This window comes from Lissotriton helveticus, chromosome 2_1 (assembly GCF_964261635.1).
Source record: "Lissotriton helveticus chromosome 2_1, aLisHel1.1, whole genome shotgun sequence".
Lineage (NCBI taxonomy): Eukaryota > Metazoa > Chordata > Amphibia > Caudata > Salamandridae > Lissotriton > Lissotriton helveticus.
The window spans coordinates 784914891-784940688 of record NC_136059.1 but is presented as its reverse complement, the minus strand read 5'-3'; the positions used below and the strand labels follow the sequence as shown (position 1 = coordinate 784940688).

The 25798-nt window shown below is 51.8% G+C and overlaps 1 protein-coding gene across 4 annotated transcripts in view; it reads left to right on the top strand.

Moving 5' to 3' along the window:
- The window catches only part of EPB41L4A (erythrocyte membrane protein band 4.1 like 4A), a 782364-nt gene that overhangs the window by 663625 nt on the left and 92941 nt on the right, over positions 1-25798 (top strand). For 3 of the 4 annotated variants that reach the window (XM_078675499.1, XM_078675502.1, XM_078675498.1), the window contains exon 14: positions 12486-12569. The exons of the other annotated variant lie outside the window; for it this stretch is intronic. In XM_078675499.1, coding sequence (XP_078531625.1) covers positions 12486-12569 — 84 coding nt within the window. The remainder of the gene's footprint in view (positions 1-12485; positions 12570-25798) is intronic. 4 annotated transcript variants of the gene reach the window in all.

Below are 25798 nucleotides of genomic sequence, written 5' to 3'. Positions count from 1 at the left end.
AGAGATTGGAGTTTTGTCTAGTGAGACTTTTCACTTATCTAAGGTAGCACAAAGGGTTAATATTCCTACTGCAAAGAACACGTACCATGTAGATCACAGAACTGTATTTTATGTTTATAGCTCAGTGGGATACTGCTTTTGTCACAGATCTTTTTGTTACTGTGCAGTTCATAAATTACAATCGTAATCTAGCACAATGACCTATGAACTGACATCAAAGAGTAGCATGCCAACTGCGTGGTATAGGTTAGAAAGTAATGCGTTTTTCCATCCTAATATTGCTAGAAGTGTTTTTTGTGTAGAAATAAATTCTTATTATTAAAGTCAAGCCTTAACACGGTGTCACGTTCTGAAGCGTGAGTTAGCTCTTCTCCAAACCAAGCACGGTTAAAAAATGTCTACCAGTATTGATGACATGTGAATTCTACTCGTCATAGTACCCTGTCTTATGTAACATTTTCTATACACTGATTTACACACATATTATTCATTGTCTGTATGTATGTCTGATGGAAAGTGTTTTGAAACACTACATTAGTGTGAGAGGCACTATAAAACAAGTGAAATACATGTGAGAGAGTGGCTATGGAGCGGTGAGGGGCACTTTTGTAGGGTCATAGTGAAGAAATAATGGTAGGGCCCCAACAAAGATTGTGGTATCCTGGTGAACTGCAATGTCATCATTTATTATGCTTTAACAAACATAATTGAATAGATCATGAAATATCTGTGGTAGGATGCTCCAGTTCCCCTGATCCACCCCCCCTCCCCAAAAAAATTGTCTTTGTGGTAATCCCCCCTCCCCTAAACGTATTTATAGTGGTTAGTCTCACGTGCTACACAACATACGGGGGCTTCTCTAAAAAATTTGCTAAGGCTACTTTGACTTCCCAGTCCGGTCATGCTCACAGCTGCACCACTCCACGAGGGGGAGTGAGAATGAGAGGCCTCGTGGTTAGGTAGGCAGTGGACTTGTGACCACCTGCTAACTGCCTCAACCGAGTCCAGTATTGAATAGAACTAATCTAGCTCTCCTGACAAGTCAAACATCTTACGCATGGGCCCATTTGATCCCTCACAACCATGTCTTCATCACAGAAACCTATTTAGGGGATGATCTAGTTCTCATGCTTTATGACTCCACTGCATCAGGTTATCAAATCTAAATAAGAAACTTTCCAGCTTAGAATAAAGGTGGGGCAGTCATATCCATCCTCAAGAACTCCATACCAGCCTCCAATCGCGAAGATTGTTCAGCTGCATAACACAAATATTTACTTTGCCTCTGCTCATTTTAGCTAACCTACTTGGGCGCATATCTACTTACCTTCAGATCGCCATCTATACATCACTGTGCAATAACCCCTCTTTCTATAATACTCTCCTCAATGACATTGTGGACACCGGGGTGGGATGCAGCCTGAAGTAGGAACAAGGAGGGTGCTTATCAGAATGAATGGACATAAACACAATATCACCACCCATTTGCCGCTGCAGTTATGTACCATGTAGAAAATAATATCAAAATCTTGGTCTTTTCCACATCCTGACCATTTGGTTAAGCAAATCAGAACAGCTTCAAACCTGATCCCTTCTTTCAGACCTAGAAAACCTGAACTTCCCTTTGACAGGTTTGTGTTTCTATGCTCACAACCAGACATACAATTGAAGTAATTTTGTATCTTCCTGACCACATCACTGTGATAGCAGATCATCCCATCCACAGAGGTGACCCCCTCATTATCCACTTATACCCCATTCTCAGACCATGAATGAAACTTAACGTCTGAACCTCTCAATCAAATCTGATGGGACAAGCAGCCACATAAGATAAGTACAAGTGTACAAACTCCCTCAAAGCATTCAGTGAATTGATCCCTTCAAGCCATCCCTACACCCACAAAACCAACAGAAGACCAGCAGGATCCACCCAGATGTGATGACTCTGAAGACTAAAAGTAGAATGGATGAAAAATACTGGAGAAAGACGAGCTGCTCCCAAGACTAGCACCAGCTCCTACAACACTTTAGAATACACAAAGCAGCCACCACAAAGGCAGACGGACCCCATTACTCCCATTGATTTTCCAAGGCACCATGGCCATCCAAAGGGCTGCACAAAATCATGAACAAATTCTACAATCCAGAATACACCACTTCCGTCATCGCTCTCTTCCAAGATGTTGCAATGCACTATCTGACCACTATATTTCCAAACCAAAGGGTCTGTAACATTATCTCCTGTTCAAATATAATGGCATATTCCACCTCAGCTCCCCTACTTAGTAAACCGCACTGCATTAGCCCATGCTTTCAAGCTGCTCCCTGGCACCAAATTTGAAAAACTGGTTAAGGCAAGGAAAGACATATCATGAGCTGCTCAGTCTCACTAGTCTGTTTTGCTTACGCCGTAACACCTTGGTCGAGGTAGCTGTGTGCTTTATAAATGGCCATTGATTGATTGAAGTAGCAGGACTTGCGTGTCAACAGACCCATGCCCACCCCAAGTATTCAAAAACATCGTCCTCACCACTTTGCCACTTTCCTACCATAGCCATCACCAAAGGTTTAGCAGTAGTGGGTTGTTTGTAGAAAAAACAAGTGCCAGGGCACACCACTTGTCTCCGGAGGCTGCCATTACTGGCCAGAAGTCTTGTAATTGAAGGAGTAAATAGTTCTAAAAACCTATGGGGTTTTCACAACCTGTTAGGAGCCTGTGTGCATTCTGTCTCCTCCCAGAAGATGCCAGGAAGACTGTAGTCCAGGCCCTATTGATTTCTTAACTGGACCGTTGCAATGTGCTATATGTTGGATCCACCCAAGGCAGTTTAAGGATGCTTCAAAGGGTACAGAATGCTGCAGCATGAGAGCTGCTAAACATTCCTAGATTCTCTTTGTTGGGCCCAGCCCTGACTAAACTTCTCTGGCTCCCAATCAGAAAAAGAGTATCCTTCAAAGCTCTATGCTTCTGTCAAAAAATCTTGAATTTGAAAAGCCATCATAATCTATATCCCTTGATCAAGTCCTACCAACGTTGCAGATGTCTGAGATCTGCAGAAGCAGCGCTCACTGTGTTCCAAGGGTGAAAGAGCACGTATGGGAGGCCTTTCGTTCAGCTTTCTGGCCGCCAAACTGTGTAACACCCTCCTTGTTGTTCTGAGGCAGGAATGCTCAGAGATGACTTTTTGAAAGAAGCTCACGACCTGGCTGTTTAGACAATCTTAAACCAGGTCTCTGTTTCTCTATTGTGGTTCTGAAACCCTAGCACGGGGACACTCCGAATGGAGTAGCCAGGCGCTCTACAAATTCATTTATTATTATTATATTAGGTGGATTATGTGGTAAAAGTCAGCCGTCTTGACTCATGGCTCGTTGAGACAAACTAGCTCTACTCTCTGAGGACTTTCTGTGAGGGGTGCTCTAGGGGTTGTTAGGAGAGGAAAAAGAAATCGTGCTCGAGGAGGTGTGAGAAGAGCTGCGGCTGTAAAGCAAAGAGAACAGGGCCTTTATGAGGGAATCGAGGATGGAGGACTGAGAATAGGCTAGGTAGAAGGGCTATGGTATGAAAAGTGCGAAACCTGTGGCATGGAGAAGTGATGCGAAGAGGGGAAAATAGAAATGAGCAGAAAGATGAAACGAGGGTGAATAGCAGAGGGGAGGGAAAAGCGGAATAATTGCTGTAAAGAGCGAAAAGGAGAGCGAAGAAGTGATTGGAGAAAAGCATGTGAGAAAGGATGAGAGGATGAACATGAGGATGAAGAGGTGAGGGCAGGAGAAGCATATCAAAAACACCTCAATTTTTGCATAGTGTCTGAAAAAGAAAGGGGACATGACTCAGATGCATAATCGCAAATAAAATACAAATGCAACTGAATCCATATCCGTAGCTTTTGCACCTAGGTTACTGCTTATTATATCTTTGACTCCATTTTCCTTGATCTGGTTTCTTTAAAGTATGATGTGCTCCAAGAAAATGTGCTATAACTGCACATGGGTGTGACAAAGTCAATCCTTATACACTTAGTTGATCATATTCTGTTTTTAATGCACTGGTTCTTCAACTTTGAATAAAGTGTGGCATTTTCGTTTAGAAAGTTCTATGAACACCCATAACCCCAGAATTGTGATCTTTGAAGTGGAAGAATATACTCTAAATTTAATAGAACAGTCTGAAAAATAAAATTAGAACATTGCAATGTTGGAAGTTCCATTAAAGAAATGGAGTGCTCCGGGTTTCTAATGGTTGGTAAAAGCTCGGAGCTCCAACATTCCAATGTTTATCTTTCACAGCTGTTGCTGTGAAGAAAGGACTCCTAGGGCCTGAGGCCTTTGTTATATTTGTTAGAACATTCTGCCTTCTAGTGGCGGAATGTTCTAGCCCACCGTACCTGGGCTATACCAACCATTAAAGGCCTGCTACCTTGTTAAAGGCCAATGTAGCCCAGTATGGAAGGCTGTAAGGCTATATTAGAACATTGGAATGTTGGGGGCTCCATTGAAAAACTTGGGTGCTCCGGGCTTCTAATGGCCGGTAGAAGCGTGGAGCTCCAACATTCCAATGTTGTCGTTCAGAGCTGTTTCTGTGAACAAAGGCCTCACGGAGCGAGAAAGGATTTCAATCCTCTCGTACTCTGTGACACCTTTGTTTTATTTGTTAGAACATTCTGCCCTCTAGTGGCGGTATGTTCTTATAGCCTTACAGCCCTCCGTAGCTGGGCTGTACCGGTATTAATGTCCCGCTTCCTTGTTAAAGACGACTCTGGAGCGGGCCTATAATGGCCAATATAGCTCACTACAGCGGGGTATAAGCTATATTGATTGCCATTTGAGTTGATCCGAAAACTACTATCAACAAAAATGGAAGGGCTGTAATACTACTACTGCACCTCTCGCTCTGTCTTTGACCTAGCACATCACTGTGCTTCAGAAACTGAGCAACCCTGCATTCATAGTACCACCCAGAACTAGATTTTCTCCTGCCTCTCTGAAAGATCCAAGGTTGCCAGGCTTCTGCATTTCTCCCAGGCTCCTTTGCACTTTTATAACCATCCCTTTCAAGCTTCCTCCGTTTGACAGCTTCTCTTCAATACGTAGCTCATTCGACTGATAGACCGCACCGATTCAATTCAAAAGCCCTTGGAAACCAACTCCAGTTCATCTAACAGGTCTCCCACTGGATGCTACATGCTAATCCTATCAAAAACAGTGATTCGCTCCTGTGGAAATGTAAAAAATATTACCTATCTTCCATTTGGCCTCAAGAACTGGGATCCCAACCAACCAGCTTGATAAAAGTGAAAAATCTAGGGGTGATCATGAATTCCTATCTGTCGTTTGTGCTATAAATTGCTCCAGTGAACCAATTTACCCTCTTCAAGATGCAAATTCTATGCTGCATCTTTCCACACAGGTCTGAAACTACCGTCACCTTAACCCTGTTGTGCCTAAACTACGCCAGTTGACTGTACCTTGTGACATCTCTTTCTGCTGTCAAGGAATCAGAGAATCCAGAAAAGACATGACTACCAGACAACTCCTGCAACTACACATGCACAACCACAGTGGTTGTGGTCAGACAACTTATTCAAGTTTTCAATCCAGACCCTAGCTCCCTTCAGAAAAAACATTCTGTAGACACCACCCAGCTCTGGAACTCACTACCAGCAAGAATCAGTAACATAGATGAATTTAGAATTGTAATACATTGTAATAAATGCCTGGCTGTTCGCAGACAAACCTTGCACGTCTGATCAGAGGACAAAGGTACATATCTCCATGGCACACTAATGTGTGTCATATTTCTCTGTCACACTCCATGTGTGAGTGCAGCCTCAGCATTGCATAGCATAGCGACCACTGCGCCCTCCACGGCCTGGTCGCCCCCACGCTCCCCGCCTGCTCTGCCTGCCTACCTCTACCTGCTGCCTGCCAGACGCCGATCCGGCGCCCCAGCCGCCGCAGGGCCGCCCACCAAGCCCGCCGTTTTTTCCCGCCGTTCCTGCCGCGACCCCGCCCCCCCGCTTGCCGATTGGCCCACGCGCTCCCCGCCTCCCAGCTGACCCTCCCTGCCGGCTCCCTTCTTAAGGGGACCCAGACCACGATTCAGGAGCGACCACTGCGCCCTCCACGGCCTGGTCGCCCCCACGCTCCCCGCCTGCTCTGCCTGCCTACCTCTACCTGCTGCCTGCCAGACGCCGATCCGGCGCCCCAGCCGCCGCAGGGCCGCCCACCAAGCCCGCCGTTTTTTCCCGCCGTTCCTGCCGCGACCCCGCTTGCCGATTGGCCCACGCGCTCCCCGCCTCCCAGCTGACCCTCCCTGCCGGCTCCCTTCTTAAGGGGACCCAGACCACAATTCAGGAGCGACCACTGCGCCCTCCACGGCCTGGTCGCCCCCACGCTCCCCGCCTGCTCTGCCTGCCTACCTCTACCTGCTGCCTGCCAGACGCCGATCCGGCACCCCAGCCGCCTCAGGGCCGCCCACCAAGCCCGCCGTTTTTCCCGCCGTTCCTGCCGCGACCCCGCCCCCCGCTTGCGGATTGGCCCACGCGCTCCCCGCCTCCCAGCTGACCCTCCCTGCCGGCTCCCTTCTTATGACGCCCCCAGAGCGACCGCGCAGCGGACGCGCGCAGCGGGAGCACCGATTGAGCGCCGAAGGTGCGCCAAAGGTAAGCCCGCCTGCGCCCGTCCGCGCCTGGACCGCGCCCAGTGCCAGGACCCCTGGTCCCCACCGCCGGAAGCCGTCCCGACGGACCTACGACGCCACCGACCTCAATGCACTCAACACCGGCCGAACACCGGGCTGCTACCGAGCCACACAGAGACGCACCCACGGACCCTTCAGCTGCCACTCCTGCAAGTTCACCTGCAACCGGACCCACGCCACACCAGCACCCACCAAGCCGAACACCAGCAGCACCCACCTGAAGTGCATCCTGCTCAACACCCGCTCCGTCCACAGACACGCCGTCGAGCTATGGAACCTGCTCGACACCACAGACCCAGACGTTGCCTTCGTCACGGAAACCTGGATGAACGCCTCCTCAGCGCCCGACATCGCCATCGCCATCCCAGAAGGCTACAAGATCATCCGGAGAGACCGCGTCAACCAGACAGGAGGAGGCATCGCCATCATCCACAGGAACACCATCCGCATCACGACCAACACCGACGACACCCTCGCACCCGCCGAACACCTGCACTTCCAGATCCACGCCAACCCCAAGACCACCCTCAGAGGCACCCTCATCTACAGACCCCCAGGACCACGCACACAATTCAGCGAAGACATCGCCGACGTCATCAGCCCGCACGCCCTCCTCTCCGCTGACTACATCCTCCTCGGGGACCTCAACTTCCACCTGGAGAACAACAACGACCGCAACACCACCACCCTGCTGGACAACCTCGCCAACCTCGGACTCAAGCAACTGGTGACCACCCCCACCCACTACGCCGGACACACACTCGACCCGATCTTCTCTTCCAGCAAGGACATCGCCTTCAGCCACGCCACGGGACTCCACTGGACGGACCACAGCTGCGTCCACTTCAGCTTCAGAAGGACCACGCTCCACCATCACCAGCAACAGGCTCCCCGCAGAAGCTGGAACAAGATCACTACAGACCAGCTCGCTACTTCCCTGAGCAAGAACCCTCCCACCAGCACAACCAACCCCAGCCAAGCAGCCACTAACCTCACGAAATGGATCAGCGACTGCGCAGACGACCTCGCCCCGCTGAAGACCCCGCCGAGCAGACCCGGCAGCAAGAAAGCCCCATGGTTTAACGACGAACTCAAGAGCTCCAAGAAGAACTGCAGAGCACTTGAGAAAACCTGGCGCAGAGACCCAACACCGGACAACATGACTGCCCTCAAGCTCGCCACCCGAAAACACCACCAGCTGATCCACGCCACCAAGAAAACCGCATTCAAGGAACGACTGGACAACAACGCACACAACAGCAAGGAACTCTTCAACATCGTGAAAGAGCTCTCCAACCCCAACGCCGGAAACAACGACATCACCCCTTCGCAAGACCTCTGCAACTCCCTCGCCTCCTACTTCCAGAACAAGATCGCGGACATACACAACAGCTTCAGCACTCAACCGACGCACGCCACGACCGAACTACCGCCCCCCACTACCACCCTCTGCGCCTGGACCCCGATCAGCACCGAAGACACCATCCGCACGATGAACTCCATCCACTCCGGATCTCCGACAGACCCCTGCCCTCACCACGTCTTCAACAAGGCCGACGCTGTCATCGCACCCCACCTGCGGGACATCATCAACACCTCCTTCGACATCGCCACCTTAACCGGAGAGCTGGAAGCACGCCGAACTCAGCGCTCTACTCAAGAAACCATCAGCAGACCCAACCGACCTCAAGAACTACCGCCCCATCTCGCTGCTCCCGTTTCCGGCAAAAGTCATCGAGAAGACCGTCAACAAGCAACTGGCCGCCTTCCTCGAGACGAATGGCTCCCTCGACCTCTCGCAGTCTGGCTTCCGGGCCAACCACAGCACCGAGACCGCCCTGATCGCAGCTACCGATGACATCCGAGCCCTGCTTGACAACGGAGAAACAGCGGCCCTCATCCTCCTGGACCTCTCCGCGGCCTTCGACACTGTCTGCCACCGTACCCTAGTACAGCGCCTCAGCAACGTCGGAATCCAGGAGAAGGCACTGGAGTGGATCACCTCCTTCCTCGCCGGAAGGACACAGAGTCCGCCTCCCCCCGTTCAGATCGGAGGCCACCGAAGTCATCTGCGGCGTTCCTCAAGGCTCCTCGCTCAGCCCAACACTCTTCAACGTTTACATGAGCCCCCTCGCAGCCATCGCACGCCAGCACAACCTGAACATCATCTCTTACGCCGACGACACCCAGCTGATCCTCTCCCTCACTAACGACCCCGCCACTGCCAGAGCCAACCTGCACGAAGGGATGACAGACGTAGCCACATGGATGTCGAACAGCCGCCTGAAACTGAACTCGGACAAGACGGAAGTCCTCATCCTGGGATCCTCACCCTCCGCCTGGGACGACTCCTGGTGGCCCCCCGCCCTGGGTAGCGCACCCAAACCAACAGACCACGCACGCAACCTGGGCTTCATCCTGGACTCCTCCCTCTCCATGACCAGACAAGTCAACGCCGTCTCCTCGTCGTGCTTCAACATCCTGCGCATGCTACGTAAGATCTTCCGGTGGATCCCCACCGAGACCAGGAAGACGGTCACCCAGGCCCTCGTCACCAGCCGACTGGACTACGGCAGCTCCCTCTACGCCGGTACCACCGCCAAACTCCAGAAGAGACTCCAGCGGATCCAGAACGCCTCAGCACGACTCATCCTGGACATCCCCCGCCGCAGCCACATCTCCGGACACCTGAGAGACCTGCACTGGCTCCCGGTCAACAAGAGAATCACCTTCCGGCTCCTCACCCATGCACACAAAGCCCTACACAACCAAGGACCAGGATACCTCAACAGCCGCCTCAACTTCTTCGCTCCCAAACGCCAGCTTCGATCGACCAGTCACGCCCTCGCCGCCGTCCCCCGCATCCGAAGAGCCACCACAGGAGGAAGGTCCTTCTCCTACCTGGCCGCCAAGACTTGGAACTCCCTTCCTACCCACCTCCGCCTGACCCAGGACCACCTCGCCTTCAGGAAGCAGCTCAAGACCTGGCTGTTCGAGCAGTAGCGGACCCCCTCCCCACCGCACCTTGAGACCCTCCGGGTGAGTAGTGCGCTATATAAATGCATTGATTGATTGATTGACTGCAGCATCATGATGGGAGTACTCCTCCGATCCTCATGGATGACACTGAATGAAGCAGAGTAAGGCTGCTTTGTTTTTGTGAAGAGACCACCCAAGAGACAGTGTGGCAGGAAGCACTACCACAGCTTGATAGATATATGTGCATAGAGTGGACCACACGCAGAATGTCATCGTTCCAAGCCTGTTCGTGCCGGGCCTGACAACACAACAGCTTCATGCATTGACCAGTCTACAACTCTACAGTGTACCAACCAGGCATAGGCATCAGGCTAACATTGGGGCCTTTCAGTGGTTTTGGCGAGCTGCCATTAAATATAAATCAGCCAAAGGCATATCCGGTGTGACCTTCTAGGAAATGTCATGTCTACTTTTCCAAACAGACACAAATGCATTTTCTAACCCGTGAAATCCTGGATTTAGTAGGATTTTGGACTATGTCGTGGGCTGGTGCCTCTAAATGATCAAGGAACTCATTGATACCTTGCAATAATCTGATAAAGTACAGCCAGAGACATCCTATCCCATATACACAATGCAGATCATCAGTAGCCTAAGTTGGATCGTCTCGCTGTGTGATGCAGAGACATTCCCTCCAGTTCATACAACACATCACTTAATGGAAGGCCAGAGTACATAACAGAAGGATATTAGAAAGTGTGACAGCTTTTTCTAAGTCACCTCACTGATTTCATAAGTGAACCCTGCGTCTTACTAGTAAAATGAACGGTATCACAAAGTGGACTCCAGTCACAACAAGCATTGGCAAAACCAATGGGTGTCACCTGTGAAAAGTGTTGGCCTATGATTGTTGCTGAGGCTAACAGCATCGGCAAAAAGAGTTGTTACAAAAGGAAAACAAAGGTGGGTGATTCCGAAGAACATTACTAAAAGCAGAATAATCTGAGGTAGTTTGACTATATATCGCTCCCAGCTCTGGGTGCAACTGAAATGTAGATTTAGAAATGTAGAACTATTCCAAATATATGCGTGTTGGGGAGAGGGCGTATATTTGTGCAAGTGAATAAGCCTATCAAAGTGTACTCGTAGCTGCTGTATATCTATGTGCGTTAGGTTAGGGAACACAAGACAGGTGGAAAAGCAAGAGCAATGTCAAAGGTCACGTTTCTACAGAGAGAACTAAGTCTGTGAGAATATGTCTACGTTTTCATTCATCACAAAGGGACACGAACTCCTTCCATTATGTACATTGCGCTTCTGGAAGACGTCAAGTGAAATGTAATCTAAGTTGTCCTTTTGTTATAATGTTGTAAAGTTGTCCTTTATACTTTCGGGCCATTAAAATAACTAGTTATAGGCATCACAGCCAAAGTTTAGGATGTTGCATCCACCTCTGCATTTGTAAATCGACCCTGGATTAAGAATCTCAAGAAGTTAAAGACTTGTGTTGCATCCATGAATCTCCTTTAGAGCCTGTCTACAAAGGTCACTGGCAAAATTCTGCTGGATGGAATGACATACCTCTACTCTCTGAATAGACGGGGACACCTTTCTGGTACAAGAGGCAGCGTTTTGGTATGTCTCTCAATCCCTCTTCTGCCAGGCTCAATTTGGAAGGATTATTTATGAGAACTTAAGTACAGTGTGTGTGTGCAAATAAACCATATGCAGTTATGAGTTCCAGATAATCATTACTGAGTTAAATGGATCAAAAGACTGTATAACAGATTAGCAGGAGAACATTTCCTATTCTGAGCCAAGCTTCTCAGGAGGGTGTGCACAACTCAAATCGATCACACTGCTGGAAACGTGTGAGTGGGTGCTTTAGGCACTAGCTTCTCATTGGTTTAGAGGTGCATACTAATGGCTCGCGTGTTATTCTTTCAGCAATGTGTGCTGAGCCCATTGGAGCGTCACTGCAAGCAGGAACAGGAGAAGAATAATTCCCTACGGTGGTTGATTTCTGGAAGGGCAGGGGAAGGGAAGATGACGGGATCATTAGGGTGCTGAAGGTCGTGGCATTTCTCTAGCCTACTAGAATCGAGAAATAACCCTAGGTTGTCTAGATGTTTGCTCCGGTAAAGCCCACCTGTTCTCTAGGCTGGACAGAGCTTGGCCCGGACACAGTATAGGCTCTTCTTTGGGACGCGTAGAAGGATGCAAAGTGCACACCCCTGCCTGATTTGCTCTAGGATTTCATAATGTTGGACTGCTGGGGGACAGTAAATGAGGGAGTTAGTGAGCGAATGAATGCGTGTGGTGTGTCTCTGGAGTTAGTAGAAGAGGAACAGTATGGTCGGAGTGTCTGTAGAAGGGACACAGAGGAACATTACCAGATAAATCTACCTTCTGTGCACTGTTCGTGACTCACTGATTCTAGAAGTGATCTCCCTTGTGCACACCTGGCCTTTTTGGAGCCTGAAACATTGTTTGATTACCACTAGGAGTCTGTTAATGTGCAGGTGAGTTAGTAGACACACACTTAAAACACCACTCGCCTTTCACATTTCCCTGTTTAATCCTCTAGTATCTCTTAACTGCGGTCAGAACATTATTATACCCTTGGCAGCTCGGTCACGGTCATAGTCGTAACCCCTAAACAAACCTTGTGCTGGAGTCTGACTAGTAAACAAATAAATTCATACATCACATGTTAAAGATTGTTTTTGTATTTTCCTGCTTGTTGCTCAGTTATCCAACAGTGCAAATATTATTTGATGTTCACCTTTTAATCTTGTTACAGCTCAAAGAAAGTAAAATGTGATAACAGCCCAGACTCACAACAAAGAAAAACAAGCACACCATGGGAAGGAAATGGACCACAGAGGTACAATATTACAAAGAGCAAGGATTGTCTAAGCAGTGCTAACCTATTTGATATTCAGAGCCTATTATTTAAAGGCCTAAAATCATTTACTCTACCCATCCCTTGCCCCTTTCAACCTCTGCAGATTTTGTCCTAGAAAATTCAGTCCTGGGGTGAGGGAGGTTGGAATTACAGAAAGCAGTTGACCTTTGCCATAAAAGGTCTCCTGAAACACCCATCCTCTTGGTGGCTGCGAGGGGTGGAACGGGGTAGGTGGCACTGTTAATCCTCCAACATAAATTTGATGTATGCAAACTGATTGGATGGTCCTTTCGAGTGGGGGGTGTCTGGGCTTTAAGAATAATGTTTCGGCCATATTGCTGACACTGCCATCCAATGGTTTTGTATGAGAGGAGGTGGGCTAGTCAAACAATACCAACATATGTTCGAGTAATGAGTATCATAAACTCGTATATCGAAACACTGGATTTGGTACTTCATTATTAGTAGGTGCATAACCTAGTACTCTGTACTTCATCTGGCAAATCTAAATCATTACAGCTCATAGCCACGAGAAGCCGGTAAGAAGCATAGGCAGGCTATAGGTTCCTGTTAGACAAAATACTGCATCAACATACTAATGTAAAGGTGTAATATGGTCTCACCTGTAATCCAATCAAATATGTTCATTATAAAACACCAAATAATAACAAAGAGAGAACAAGGAATAAGGGAAACGTCTGTCTGTGTCTCCCTGAAATCAATCAATATACAACAACATGGACAAACCCAGTGGGGGATCCAAATAGAGGGATAACACACTGTCATTTACATGAATGCTAAAAAAAAATTGGTTTTTTAGTAGAACCCTCACCCACCAACCTAGTTGGTGGCATGCTTCATCATTGGGTTCCCAGCTGGGCTGCAACGCCTGAATTACAGCGGAGCGTTTTTTTTGGGTTGAGTGCGTGAAAAGGGAAAAGTGCTAGGCCTGCCATTTAAAAGTACCTCTAGAGTATCCAATAGTTAATTTCTATTCTTGAGTTTCTAGGGCACGCTTAAAAACAGAGCAGGGATATCTGTGAAGATAAAATTGATCTTCCTCATCCCACTTTACATGGTCTACATGTTTCAGCCTCGACAAAGGTTCAGAGGCTTTCCATAGGGCCGAATAAAGTGGAAAAAAAGTGAACACATACGCTAAGGTGTGCTGTGATGCAGTGAAGCTACCATACTTACGGTTTCCAACGACAATGAACTTGTAAGGGCTACAAAGATTAAGTAGCTGAAAAGATCCCTGTGGGGGGCGAACTCCTGTAGTCACACATACGTCAAGGATGTCCACCCGCCTTCGATACCTACTGCGGTCCTCCATGGGATCCCGAATAACCAACAAATGCTGGTGTTCTTGTGCTCAAATCATTCTGTTGTGTTCATATCTCTCCTGGAGAAGTAATCTGTGAGTTCTGACATGCATAGAGATACCAGTTCCGATTTCATATTTGAATTTCCCTACACAAGTAAGTTTACATAAAGGACTTCATGATTTTTAGTTATATATAAAGTGAACTTTTGTAACTAATTAAAAATGCACGAATCTTCAGTATTTTCTATGTCAATAAAAAATTAACCCATGTTTTATTGGTGCAGCTGTTGTGGCTGCACCTTTAATTTACTGGCTTAAGATGTTTTAGAAACTTTTTTACTGGAGTTAAACTGATTTTGTATTATGAGCTTAAAACGTTGTGCTTGTTGGATCACATAAACGTTAGAATGGTGCAAATCTGATACCCCTCACCCCCCAGGAGATGTTGGCCTATAGTCCTGCTAGCTCACAGTGCACCATCCGAAGCCCTAAACGTACAGGGTAACAAATGTGTATGTAACCTCAGAACATGGCAGCCCTGATCCCCCAAGGAATCTTGGTAACAGATCTGGAACCCTTTCATTTGAACTCTCATGCATACCCAAAGAAGTACACAAGAAATAAACAGCAAGGTGTTTCAATATTTATTGAACTTTTTTAATCAAATTTTTACATTTCAAAAGAACTTATGACACACAATATATGAAAAACATTCTGTACAATAAACCATTCCCCTCCTGTCAATCACACTCACTATCACTACAAATCGATGTCAAACACTCTCAGACATACTTTCAATCATACCATTTTTATTTACAATCATAGATCTCATTTTTTTCAGAAAACACATTTTTACATAGCCATAGATTATAATGTAAACATAAATCTACAATCTACAAAATTCAGTTTTTTAGTTGATTTCTTATGGCTTTGAAAACACAAGGTCTACGCATTTCGAACTCTTCTTATTGCGGAGTTCTCATCAGGACCACACACTCCAGATTTGGAAACAAACAAATTGCACTGTTCCTCAGAAAACACGGCGCGGGACCACTGTTAATACGTGGTATTCGTACACACTCTACCCTAATAGTTTTCTTATTCGGTAGGTGTGGGTAGGCCGCGTCTGAATTGAATTGCAGGAGCCGACTGACATCGAGGGTTGCCCGTGATTAAGAGTGTTTGACAGTGATTTGTAGTTATAGTGAGTGTGATTGACAGGAGGGGAATGGTTTATTGTACAGAATGTTTTTATATTGTGTGTCATAAGTTCTTTTGAAATGTAAAAATTTGATAAAAAATGATCAAAAAAGTTCAAATGAAGTAAAATAAAATAAAACAAAGGATTGATTCAAGAAACTAAGGTCCCCTCACTTTATGTTTCATTCAAAGGTGAGATGAAAAATAGACAGTGAATTGAGATAGGCAGCATTGGCGTTTCTTTATTATATAGTACATAAGGCAGTGGCTTGGCCTTGCTGCTTGGGAGCCCATACCCAGTGGTGTTTAGTATCAATATTTATTGAAGCATGATGATTCTTGTATAAAATATGTGCGCAGCGATTAGAAGTAGAATGAAACTTATTAGCATAATTAGCATCACAAGGGGGCGTGGCCAAGATGGCGGTGTGAGCGGACGTGCCTCTCTGAGCTCCCGCCGCCGGCCGCTGAACATAGCACCTTCATAGCATTTACCCGGCCGAGAGTGACCTCAGGGGGCCCCTGGCAACAGCGCCTCGCCAGCGACGACCTTCAGGCCCGGTTCTACGACCGAGGGCGGCCTGACCCCTGCGGCGTTCGGCCGCGGAAACGGCGGCGGTTGGGGCCTGGCGCGCTCCGAGAGTCCGGAGCACGATTGAGAGCGAGGCCGAGGGGGGCGGAGCCACGGAGCCGCCAGGGATCGCCTGAAGCAGGGACCAGCAGAGGCGGCGGGTCCGGCCCGCACGGGGACGTGCGAGGCCTCCCACGGTCTCATGTGGAGGCTTCTGCGGACCTGCCGCCCCCGTCGGAGATCGGCGTGCACACTGCCTGGCTGCCACCGGCTCTCGCCGACGGACCTGCGTGAGCCCTTGGGGCCCACGGCACAGCCCCTGAGACCCGCGGGACAGCTCGGCGGAGAAGAGGTACGGGGGGGGGTGAGACAGTGATACCGGCCCCCCCCCCCCCTCGCACAACACCTATGGCCCGGCGCGCCTGACCGAGGTAACGTCGGCGCGTGTGGCGCAATTCCTAACGGCAGCCCGCCATTTTTAGGCGACCAGACACCTGGAGGACCCACGCGGGCCCCTGAGACCCGCACTTCAGCCCCTGGGACCCGCAGCACAGCCCCTGGGACCCGCGGCACAGCACGGAGGTGAGGAGGCACAGGGGGGGGGTGAGACAGTGACCCCGGGCCCCCCCCTCCCGCACACAACCGCCATTTTGGGTGTCCAGACACTGGGGCCGCAGTGGAGCGCGACATAGACCTGGCCCGAGCCCTGCAGCCACCGACACCGTGAGTGGCACTAAGGGACCGGCCGCCTTCCAGCCCACCCTCTTGCGCTGCTGCCCTGCACACCAGCACTCGCACCTACCCGGGCACCACACGGGGGCTGCATCAAGGGGGCGCATCGAGAGAGGAGCCTTCCAGCGGCACGCAGCGCCTGCCTGCCTGCCCAAGGAGCCTGACGAATAGCCCGGCGCTGTCCTCTCACTCACGTTGTAGGCCTGGGCGGCGAATCTAGCACCTACCCGGACACTGGCCAGAGGACGCTCCTGGAGACGACGGCGAGTGGGGGGTCACGTCCCCCGGCGCAGCTCCTGCCTGCGTGGTATATCCCTAGCGGAACCCTCACACTTGGGCCCCCACTGCGAGGGCCACATCGCGACGCCGACACCCGGCTGGACACACAACCATCGCTCGGAGCGCGCCACCTCTCCGCTACCCGCGTGCCGGACGCTGGGGGACACAGAAGCGTCTGCGGCCCGAGCTAGCAGTGCCAGTAGCGGCTTGCTGCTGGGCAAGGGACACCGTGGGAGCCATGTCCAACGCTAGGACAAGGAAGGACCGCTCCATCGCTGAGCTCTTCACCCCCGGCGCAGTGGGAAAGAAGACTGATGTCGCAACTACCAGCCACCGCGCGGGCTCCGAGAAGAAGAGCCAGGCCTCGCCAGCCCAGGGGCAGACGGACCCGGAGGGCCCAGTCACGCGCTCCTTTCTGGAATCGCTCTTCAAGGGGCTGCGCGACGATATCCAGGAGCTGAAGAAAGAGCTCCAGGACGAGATAAAGGAGGTGCGCCGGGACACCGACGCCATCGGCGAGAGGGTGGCGGAGCTAGAGACGAAGAGCGACGCAAGGGATCTAGAAATTGAAGCGTTGCGACAGGAACTAGTGCGCATACACGACCAGCAAGTGGACCTCCAGACGCACGCCGAGGATTTGGAGAACCGCTCCAGGCGGCATAACATCAGGATCAGGGGGGTGAAGCACTCCCCGGACACGGAAGATCTCTTTCACTTTACTCAGGGCCTGTTCAACCATATCCTAAGCCGGCCGACAGACTCTCCCTTGGGCCTGGACAGAGTGCACAGGACAGGCCCCCCTAGAGCGGCTACGGCCCACCCAGCCGACATCCTCGTGTGCGTGCAGGACTATCGGACCAAAGAAGAGATCCTCAACAAGGCGCGCCAGATGGCGCCGGTGTCCTATGGCGCGCACTCCCCTGCTCTTTATCAAGACCTCGCGGCGCTGACCCTAGAGAAGAGGCGCATCTTCCGACCTGTCACAGCAGAACTGCGGAAACGCCACATCTCCTACAGCTGGGGACACCCCTTTAGGCTTGTTTTCAGGATGGGCAATAATCTTCACCAGGTCCGCTCCCTCAGGGAGGCGTGCAACCTCCTGAACATTGAGGATCCGACCGAAGCGGAGAATCCGGTAGCCGGGGGCACCCCCAGTCAAGAGGCACCAGGCCGATGGCGGCAGCAGCGGAGGCGACATAGGCCGCGGCGTCCCGCCACCAAAGAGATCGCAGACGGCCAACGAGCAGCAGTGGAGACCGTCGCACAAGGCCTGGTGAATCAAGAAAACGACTGACCCGGGCCAGGGACCCATGAACCTGAGAGGTTACGGCTCGGCCGAGACTGCTCGCGCCGGCGGCGGGGGTGAAGCCTCGCTAGCCCGCGTTCTTTCTTCACCAGCCCTTCGATGGCCGACCTGGACGGAGACGTGCACTGTCCGCTGTCACCGTCGCCATCGCCTACACTCCAAGTGATTTCCTTACCACAGGTCCGGCGGACATTCACCTGGATCTGGGACTATGATGGTTCAGACTTCTTTATGGTTGAGTTGACATGGGCAGAGAGGGGGGGGAGGGGGGGGGTTTGGAATTGCATCGGTGCTTGCACCCTTCTCAAGGTTCGGACACTGCGTCCAAGATGATTGTGGGGAGGGGGGAGTTACACCAGTTGGGGTTGGGGGGGAGTTGGGGGAAGAAGGGGAGGGGGGGGGGCTCTCCTTGTCCAAGGGATTTTGCCACCACTGAAGGGGGTTTTGATGCCGCGGATGGAGCCGATAAGACTCCCAGCACAGTGTCTTCCACGGTCCGTGGGCCCGCAGCCACGGCCTCCGAGTGGGGTTTGGCATCTTTCTTCTTATCCCAGACATGCCTCGACACCTAACAGTGCTCACGCTTAATGTGCGGGGTCTCAACAGTCCGAACAAACGCAGGGCGATACTATCCTGTCTTGAGCGCTCCAAGGCGGATATCTGCCTCCTCCAAGAAACACACCTTGTGCGCAGCGACCAGCACAGACTCAAATCACGCGCTTTTCCATGGCAGTTCTTCTCCTCCTCCCTGAAGAAGGCAGCCGGGGTGGCGATCCTAGTGGCCAAATCATTCGAGGGGAGGGTCCTCCAGAAAGAGGCCGAAATTAAAGGGCGGCTTCTACTTTATAGCTTCCAGATTGCAGGCCATACCTTGCTGGTGGGTTCTGTCTACGGCCCGAATGAGGGGCAGGAAAGATTCTTACATACGGCTCTAGAGACCGCTACATCCACTGCACACACTCACTTGCTGCTGGGTGGAGACCTCAACATTGTATTTCATAACACGGCGGACCGCTCAGGCCAGAGATCCGGGCAGGTGGGGGCGCTCACAGCTACAGGACATGCACACATAGCAGATTTGGGCCTCACCGATTTATGGCGACACACACACCCCCAGACGACTGCCTATACGTATTACTCGGCGGCACACAAGACGTATGCGAGACTGGATTATTTTCTGGGCTCCTCTCAACTGGCGCTACAAGTCGAGGGAGTGGAGATACTGCCGGCCGCACTTTCGGATCACTCCCCAGTGGTAGCGACGCTTCGTGTGGGAGCCATGCCGGCTCCGCAACGACACTGGAGGCTGCGAGATGGCCTTTTGCAGCTGCCTGACACCCAGACCCGACTCACGGCCGCGATTGACCACTTTTTGGAACACAACGCCAACGATGACACTACGAAGGCCACCCAGTGGGCGGCCCTTAAAGCGGTCCTACGCGGGGAACTCATCTCCATAGCCACGGCCAACAACAAGGAAAGGGCGCTGAAGCGTGCCGAGCTCACCCAACGGGTGGCGGAACTGGAACAGATGCACCAACGCACAGGGGCGGCCAGGGCATGGCGGCAATTGTGCGCCCAGCGGAAAATGTTGGCGGCCTTGGATCAGGACGTGGCGGAATACGCCGCTATGCGCCTCAAACACGTCTACTACACCGGAGGCGACCGCTGCGGGCGGCTTCTGGCGAGCAGGCTACGGGCGCAAACCCAACGGCAACAAGTGCGCTCTCTCCTGTCGGCTAATGGCTGCCAGATTACGGAGGACGCGGCGATTGCGGCGGCCTTCGGCAGCTTTTATGAGGCGCTCTACGACGCGGACCACCTGGACCCCAATGCCGGCCCGGCCTACTTGCAGGGCGCGGAGCTCCCCACCCTCACCCAAGCCCAAGCGGACTTTCTGGAGCGGCCCATAGGCCTGGAGGAGGTCATCTCTGCTATCGCCCGCCTCAAAGTAGGGAAATCCCCGGGACCCGACGGCTATACCGCGGCGTTTTACAAGACCTTCTGCCAGCAGCTTGCCCCCCTCTTGCGCGACCTATTTAATACGTTCGACAAGCCTGGTGCCATACACCCGGACCTGCTAGAGGCGTCTATCTCTGTTATTCCCAAACCGGGCCGTGACCCGGCGGTCTGCGGTTCATACAGACCCATCTCGCTGCTGAACGTAGACTTGAAACTCTACACTGGCATACTGGCGAGCCGCATCGCACCATATATGCAGCAGCTGATAGACCCCGACCAGGCGGGCTTTATCCCCCAACGGCAGACCAGCGACAACACCAGGCGGGTGCTGCACCTCATTGAGGCCGGGTCGCGCACTAAGCCGGGCTGCATGCTCCTCACCATCGATGCGGAGAAAGCATTCGACAGAGTGCATTGGCCATACCTCGATCAGGCCCTCCGCCACTTCGGATTTGGGGAGAAACTCCGCCATCGCATCTTCAACTGCTACCGCCGGCCAAATGCCGCGGTAAGGGTGAACGGTCATACCTCCCCGAGATTCGACATTGGCAGAGGCACGCGCCAGGGCTGCCCTCTGTCGCCGCTCCTCTTCGCACTATATATGGAGCCGATGGCTCAGAGAGTGCGGCAGCATGCACTCATATCTGGTATCAAATTTGGTGCCGACACGCATAAGATCAGCCTGTACGCTGACGACGTCTTGCTGTCCCTTACCGACCCGATGCACTCCCTGCGTGCTCTCTTTGTAGAGCTTCACACCTTTGCCCTGGCTTCGGGTTTTAAAATCAATGAAGCCAAATCTGAAGCCCTGAACATCTCCCTACGCCCAGAAGTGGTGGCCGAGATTAAGTCAGAATTCAAAATACAATGGTCAGATGCAGCCGTTCCATACCTGGGCGTGCGCCTGGCTCCTACTGTCCGGGGTACTGCGCGAGTCAATTATGAGGCACTCACACTCAAACTCCGGGAGCAGCTCCGGCGTTGGAAGCCGCTCACGTTGTCATGGCTAGGCAGAATTGCCGCAGTTAAAATGACACTGCTACCGCAGATCTTGTATCTGTTTCAGACGCTCCCCTTGAATCCCCCGAAGGGTTGGCTTCAGCAAACTCAATCGGAATTGTCGCGGTTTATTTGGAACGGCCGGCGCCCTAGGTTTAAGCACGCTCTCGCCACTCTGCCCCCAGCGAACGGGGGGGTCGGTGTGCCCGACCTCACCCTGTACTTCCAGGCTGCGCAGCTGCGCACTTTCGTGGAATGGTTTCAACTGGAGTCCGGCAAACACTGGCTCTTCCTGGACCAGGCGGTGGCCGGCCGTGCCCTCCAAGGCGTGCCTTTCCTGCCACGTCGACACCGACCCCCTAACCTGTACGCCTCTGAAATCACAAGCACCGCCCTACGCGTGTGGGACAGAGTGGCCGTGGCCAAGGGACTGACCACCTTCCCCTCGCCCATGAACCCCATCTTTGAGAATCCGGACTTCTCGCCGGGCTTGGATGCCGGAGCATTCATGACTTGGCGGACGACGCCCTGTAGAGCGGCGGGGCACATGTTCGACCTCAAGGGGGTCCTCCCGTTCCAGCAGGTCAAGGCGGACTACGGCGTGGCCGAATCGGAACGCCTGCAGTACCTGCAGGTGCGCCATTGGGTGCTCCACCCTTCGATCCAGCCCGGGGCCCAACGGCACCTCACGCCCTACGAAAGGTGGCTGCTGACGCGCACCTCGGACAAGAAATTGATTTCGGATCTTTATCAGCAGCTACTTCTCACCCAGGCGCACACATACAACGCGGGCCAAGTCAGGTGGGAAAGGGACCTAGGGCGGCAGCTCACTAGGAAAGAATGGGAGGGGGTGTACCACAGGGCCAGACACTCGGCGCACCACACCGGGCTCACCGAGACACTAACTAAAGTAGCCACATACTGGTACCACACCCCTGAGAGACTACACCACTGGGATGCCCGAGTAAGCGACAGATGCTGGAGGGGGTGCGGGGAACTAGGGACACTGGAACACTTGCTATGGAGCTGTGAGGCGCTGCGCCCCTATTGGAACCCTATCCTGGACCTTATAGACGCGCATCTAGACACACAACTGCCGCGCTTCCCAGCATACATTATTCTAGGCCTCCCGAACGCCCTCATGTACCCTCTGAAGTCCTGGAGGGGGCGTTTGATCGCGCTTGCGCTTGGGGCAGCGGTCCAAAACATTGTGGCCCACTGGAGAGCGGTTCAGGCTCCGCAACAATTGGGGTGGCTCCACCGGCTTTGGGCGATCCTGGGGATGGAGAAACTATCACTGGCAGCAGCGGGGAGGGGGGCGGACTTTGCGGAACTCTGGCGACCATTTCTCGCCCTGCTTACTGGGGAGTTTCGTGAGGTGAGCTGCCCACGCTACCTGCGACTGCTACGCCTAGCAGAAACACCTCTCCCAGAACCCAAGACACGCGCCCGTAAGCGCACAGGCCCTGCGCACGTAGCACCACCTGACCGTTAATGATAGACCACAACCGATAGATTACCTCCGGAAATGGACAAGGAGAGGGGAGGGTTGGGGTGGGAAGGGTAGGGGGGTTGTTTACAGTTCTTTGTTTCCTCAGGTTGCACTAGTACTGCTCAGCTTGCACCGTTGTAGCACCTCTTATGACGCGGCCGGCCCAGTTGGGTTGTAGGCGGCTTGCTGTGTTAACGGACGATATGCCCGCTGGCCTTATGATAGGGGTCAGAGGGGTTGCTGACTTAGGCCTCCCCGGAGTGGTGACGGCCCCTACAAATGTTTCGGAGGTGCATTCTGTTTGCCTATGCTCAATAAAAGATTTAATACATAATTAGCATCACAAGAATAGTGAAAAAAGGATGGCCGATAGGGGGAAAAACCAGAAGATACCAACTGACTTAAGGATCAGCCCACAGAAAGGAAGTGACCGGGGGTCTCCTGCCTGCCAGTCGGAACCAGATATGGACAAGGATGAAAGACGATACGTAACTTATAGCAACTATCTGTCACATAGCACATTGGATATCACGGTTGGGCTCAGGGGGGTCATCATGTGAGGCAGGGCCCGAAGAGCGGTGGGTCCGAGGGGTCCTTGCGACACGATAAAAGCAAAGTTGGCCTGGTTTTACAATGGCCGGGGGTCATAAGATTGAGATGATCTCTTCTATAATCTTATAATGCAGGTCAGTGGCATACCGACCTCCAATTGCTTAATGCACAGTTCTGGCTGACAGGCACTCTGCAAGTTAGGGTGGTGGTGGGGGTATCTTTCACTAAGCAGGGATGCAGGGAGGGGGGATAATTGGGTTTTTCATTGTTTGTGTTTGGTTGAATAGTTAGGCTCATAAATTGATCAGCAAAAGTATGGTGCGAACACTAACTGCCTTAACCGCGGGTGGTGGGGAGACTATGAGGGAATTGGCGACTACTCATGGAAGCCTCTAAACAAGCAACTCTACGCATATGGTCATGGAATGTGAATGGACTGGGGAACAAGTTTAAATGCACCCTGGTTCTCCAGTACATTCGGCGCCATCTCCCTGATATTGTACTGTTGCAAGACACATCTGAACGTAAACCAATACAAGACCTTAGACCGTTTTGGATGCAAGTTAATATCCCACTCAGGTTTCACTTCCAGCTCCCGGGGGTGGGCATCCTTGTGAGGAAACTAGTGCCACTAGCGATAAAGAACGTATGGTCCTACACATTGGGGTGCCACTTGGCCCTGACTGGTAGATGCGAGGGCCGATCCCTAAAGCTTTGCTCTCTATACGTTCCACCCAGATTGCACACCAAGGTCCTGCCACAGTTCAGCGCTCAACTTCTAAAATTGCCCCCTGGAATTCTCCTGGTAGGAGGGGACATGAATGATGTGATGTATTCTGAAATGGGCTGATTGAGTATTATGGCTGGTCACCAGGCGGAAGGGGGGTCCTCCCTTACTTTGCTACTGTGCTTGGACCTGTGGCAGACTCATAACCCCCACTTAAGACAATATACATATTATTCAGCTCCTCAAGGGTCCCTATCCTGCATTGACAATGTAAATGTAAATGTATTTCGATTTATATAGCGCACTAATCACCCAGGGGTCTCAAGGCGCTTGCTTAGGGAACCCGTCCTGGTATTCCCCTGTGAGATACCCCGGCAGGGTATTCACAAGGTGAAAGCCAGGCATCCCGCCGCGAGGGGCCGTAGTGGAGATTAAGCAAGCTATTGCCCAGAGTCGCAGAGTGTGACCCCGTGAGTCGAGTAGGCACCGGAGCGAGAATTGTCGAGTCCGTGGAATTTTTGAGCCCGAGACCTGCCGAGGCGGGGAATCGAACCCTGGTCCACGGCTGATCTCAGCTTCCGGGTCTGCCGCCTCTAACCACTGAGCCACAACACAATCAAGCGGGTGCTTTTTGGGTGCAGAACACCTGGCGCGCGTCATAGCAGACCATTCACCAGTGGGGGTGGCATTGGAGTGACCTACAGTCCAAACCAATAGGTTCCCTAGACTAGAGCCCTGGCTCCTGAAAGACAAGAACATCAAAGAGAAATTGAATGCGGGACCAGAGATATACTTTAAAGAAAATACGGGCTCTCTCCCATCCCATGTACTCTCTGGGTGGCATTTAAGATGGTAATTCGGGAACAAGACCAGGCCTTGATAAGGGGGAAGAAAAAGGAGACTCATATAGCATGCAAGACGATAGAACAGGACATCCTGAGGCTGGAGAGAGATGTGGCAAGGGACAGAAACGCAGACTCCCGGCACAGATTAGCATTGCGGCAGCAAAACCTGAGAAACCCGGGCAGACAAAACATCTCATCTACAGGCTTTAGCCATGCAACACCGACTGCATGAGATCAGAGACAATGCGTCTTAGCTGCTGGTCTGGCTGGACAAGAGGGATAGGGACAAGTCTTGGGTGGCTGGGGTCTGGGACCTGGAGGGAGTCCTACAGACAATGAGTACAGGGATAGCAAATACCTTCGCCGCTTATTATGAAGACCTATACAAGCCCAGGAGTAATAGGTCATACACAGACTGTGAGGAGATTTTGAGTGAATTCACAATCCCAGGGCTTTAGGAAGAGGCCAGAGACCACCTGGAAGTGGAGCTGACAGAGGAAGAGTTATCAGCAGTTCTGGTTCACTGCAGTCCAGGAAGGCCTCGGGACCCAACGGGCTGCCAATAGAGTTATACAAGGGACTATCTAGTAAAATTTCAGGCCCAACGTTGGAAATGTTCCAAGCGGCGGTGGAAGAGGGATACCTCCCTGAAGACCAAAGAATGGCTATGATTGTGGTTATCCACAAAACAGGTAAGCCTCCAGAGGAGTGCGGCTCATATAGACCAATCTCCCTCCCAAACGTCGAGGCGAAGGTCCTGGCGAAGGCCCTAGCGGCAAGACTCACATGGGTCTTTCCAGGCATTAAACATGCAGACCAGTCAGGCTTCATGCCCCGTAGGAGCACCAGACGTAACCTGCGCAGGATGTCACGAGTCCTGCTAATGACTAGAGAACTCTCAACTCACCAGACTGCATTAATGGCTTTGGACGCATCCATTGTGTTCGATAGCATAGAATGGCCATATTTTTTTGCCGTCTTAGCCAGATGGGGTTTTGGCCAGAAGTTTTGCGCCTGGGTCAAACTATTATACCAAGCCATACTGGCCAGGGTGAGGGTCAATAGAAGATTTCTGGGGTCATATATTTGGGCAGAGGCACTAGGCAGGGCTGCCCACTGTCATCCCTTTTCTTTGCATTGGTGCTTGAGCCATTGGCAGTGTAGATACGTGAAGACCCGCTGATATGGGGAATTCCTTCGTCTGACGGCTGGGCGGAAA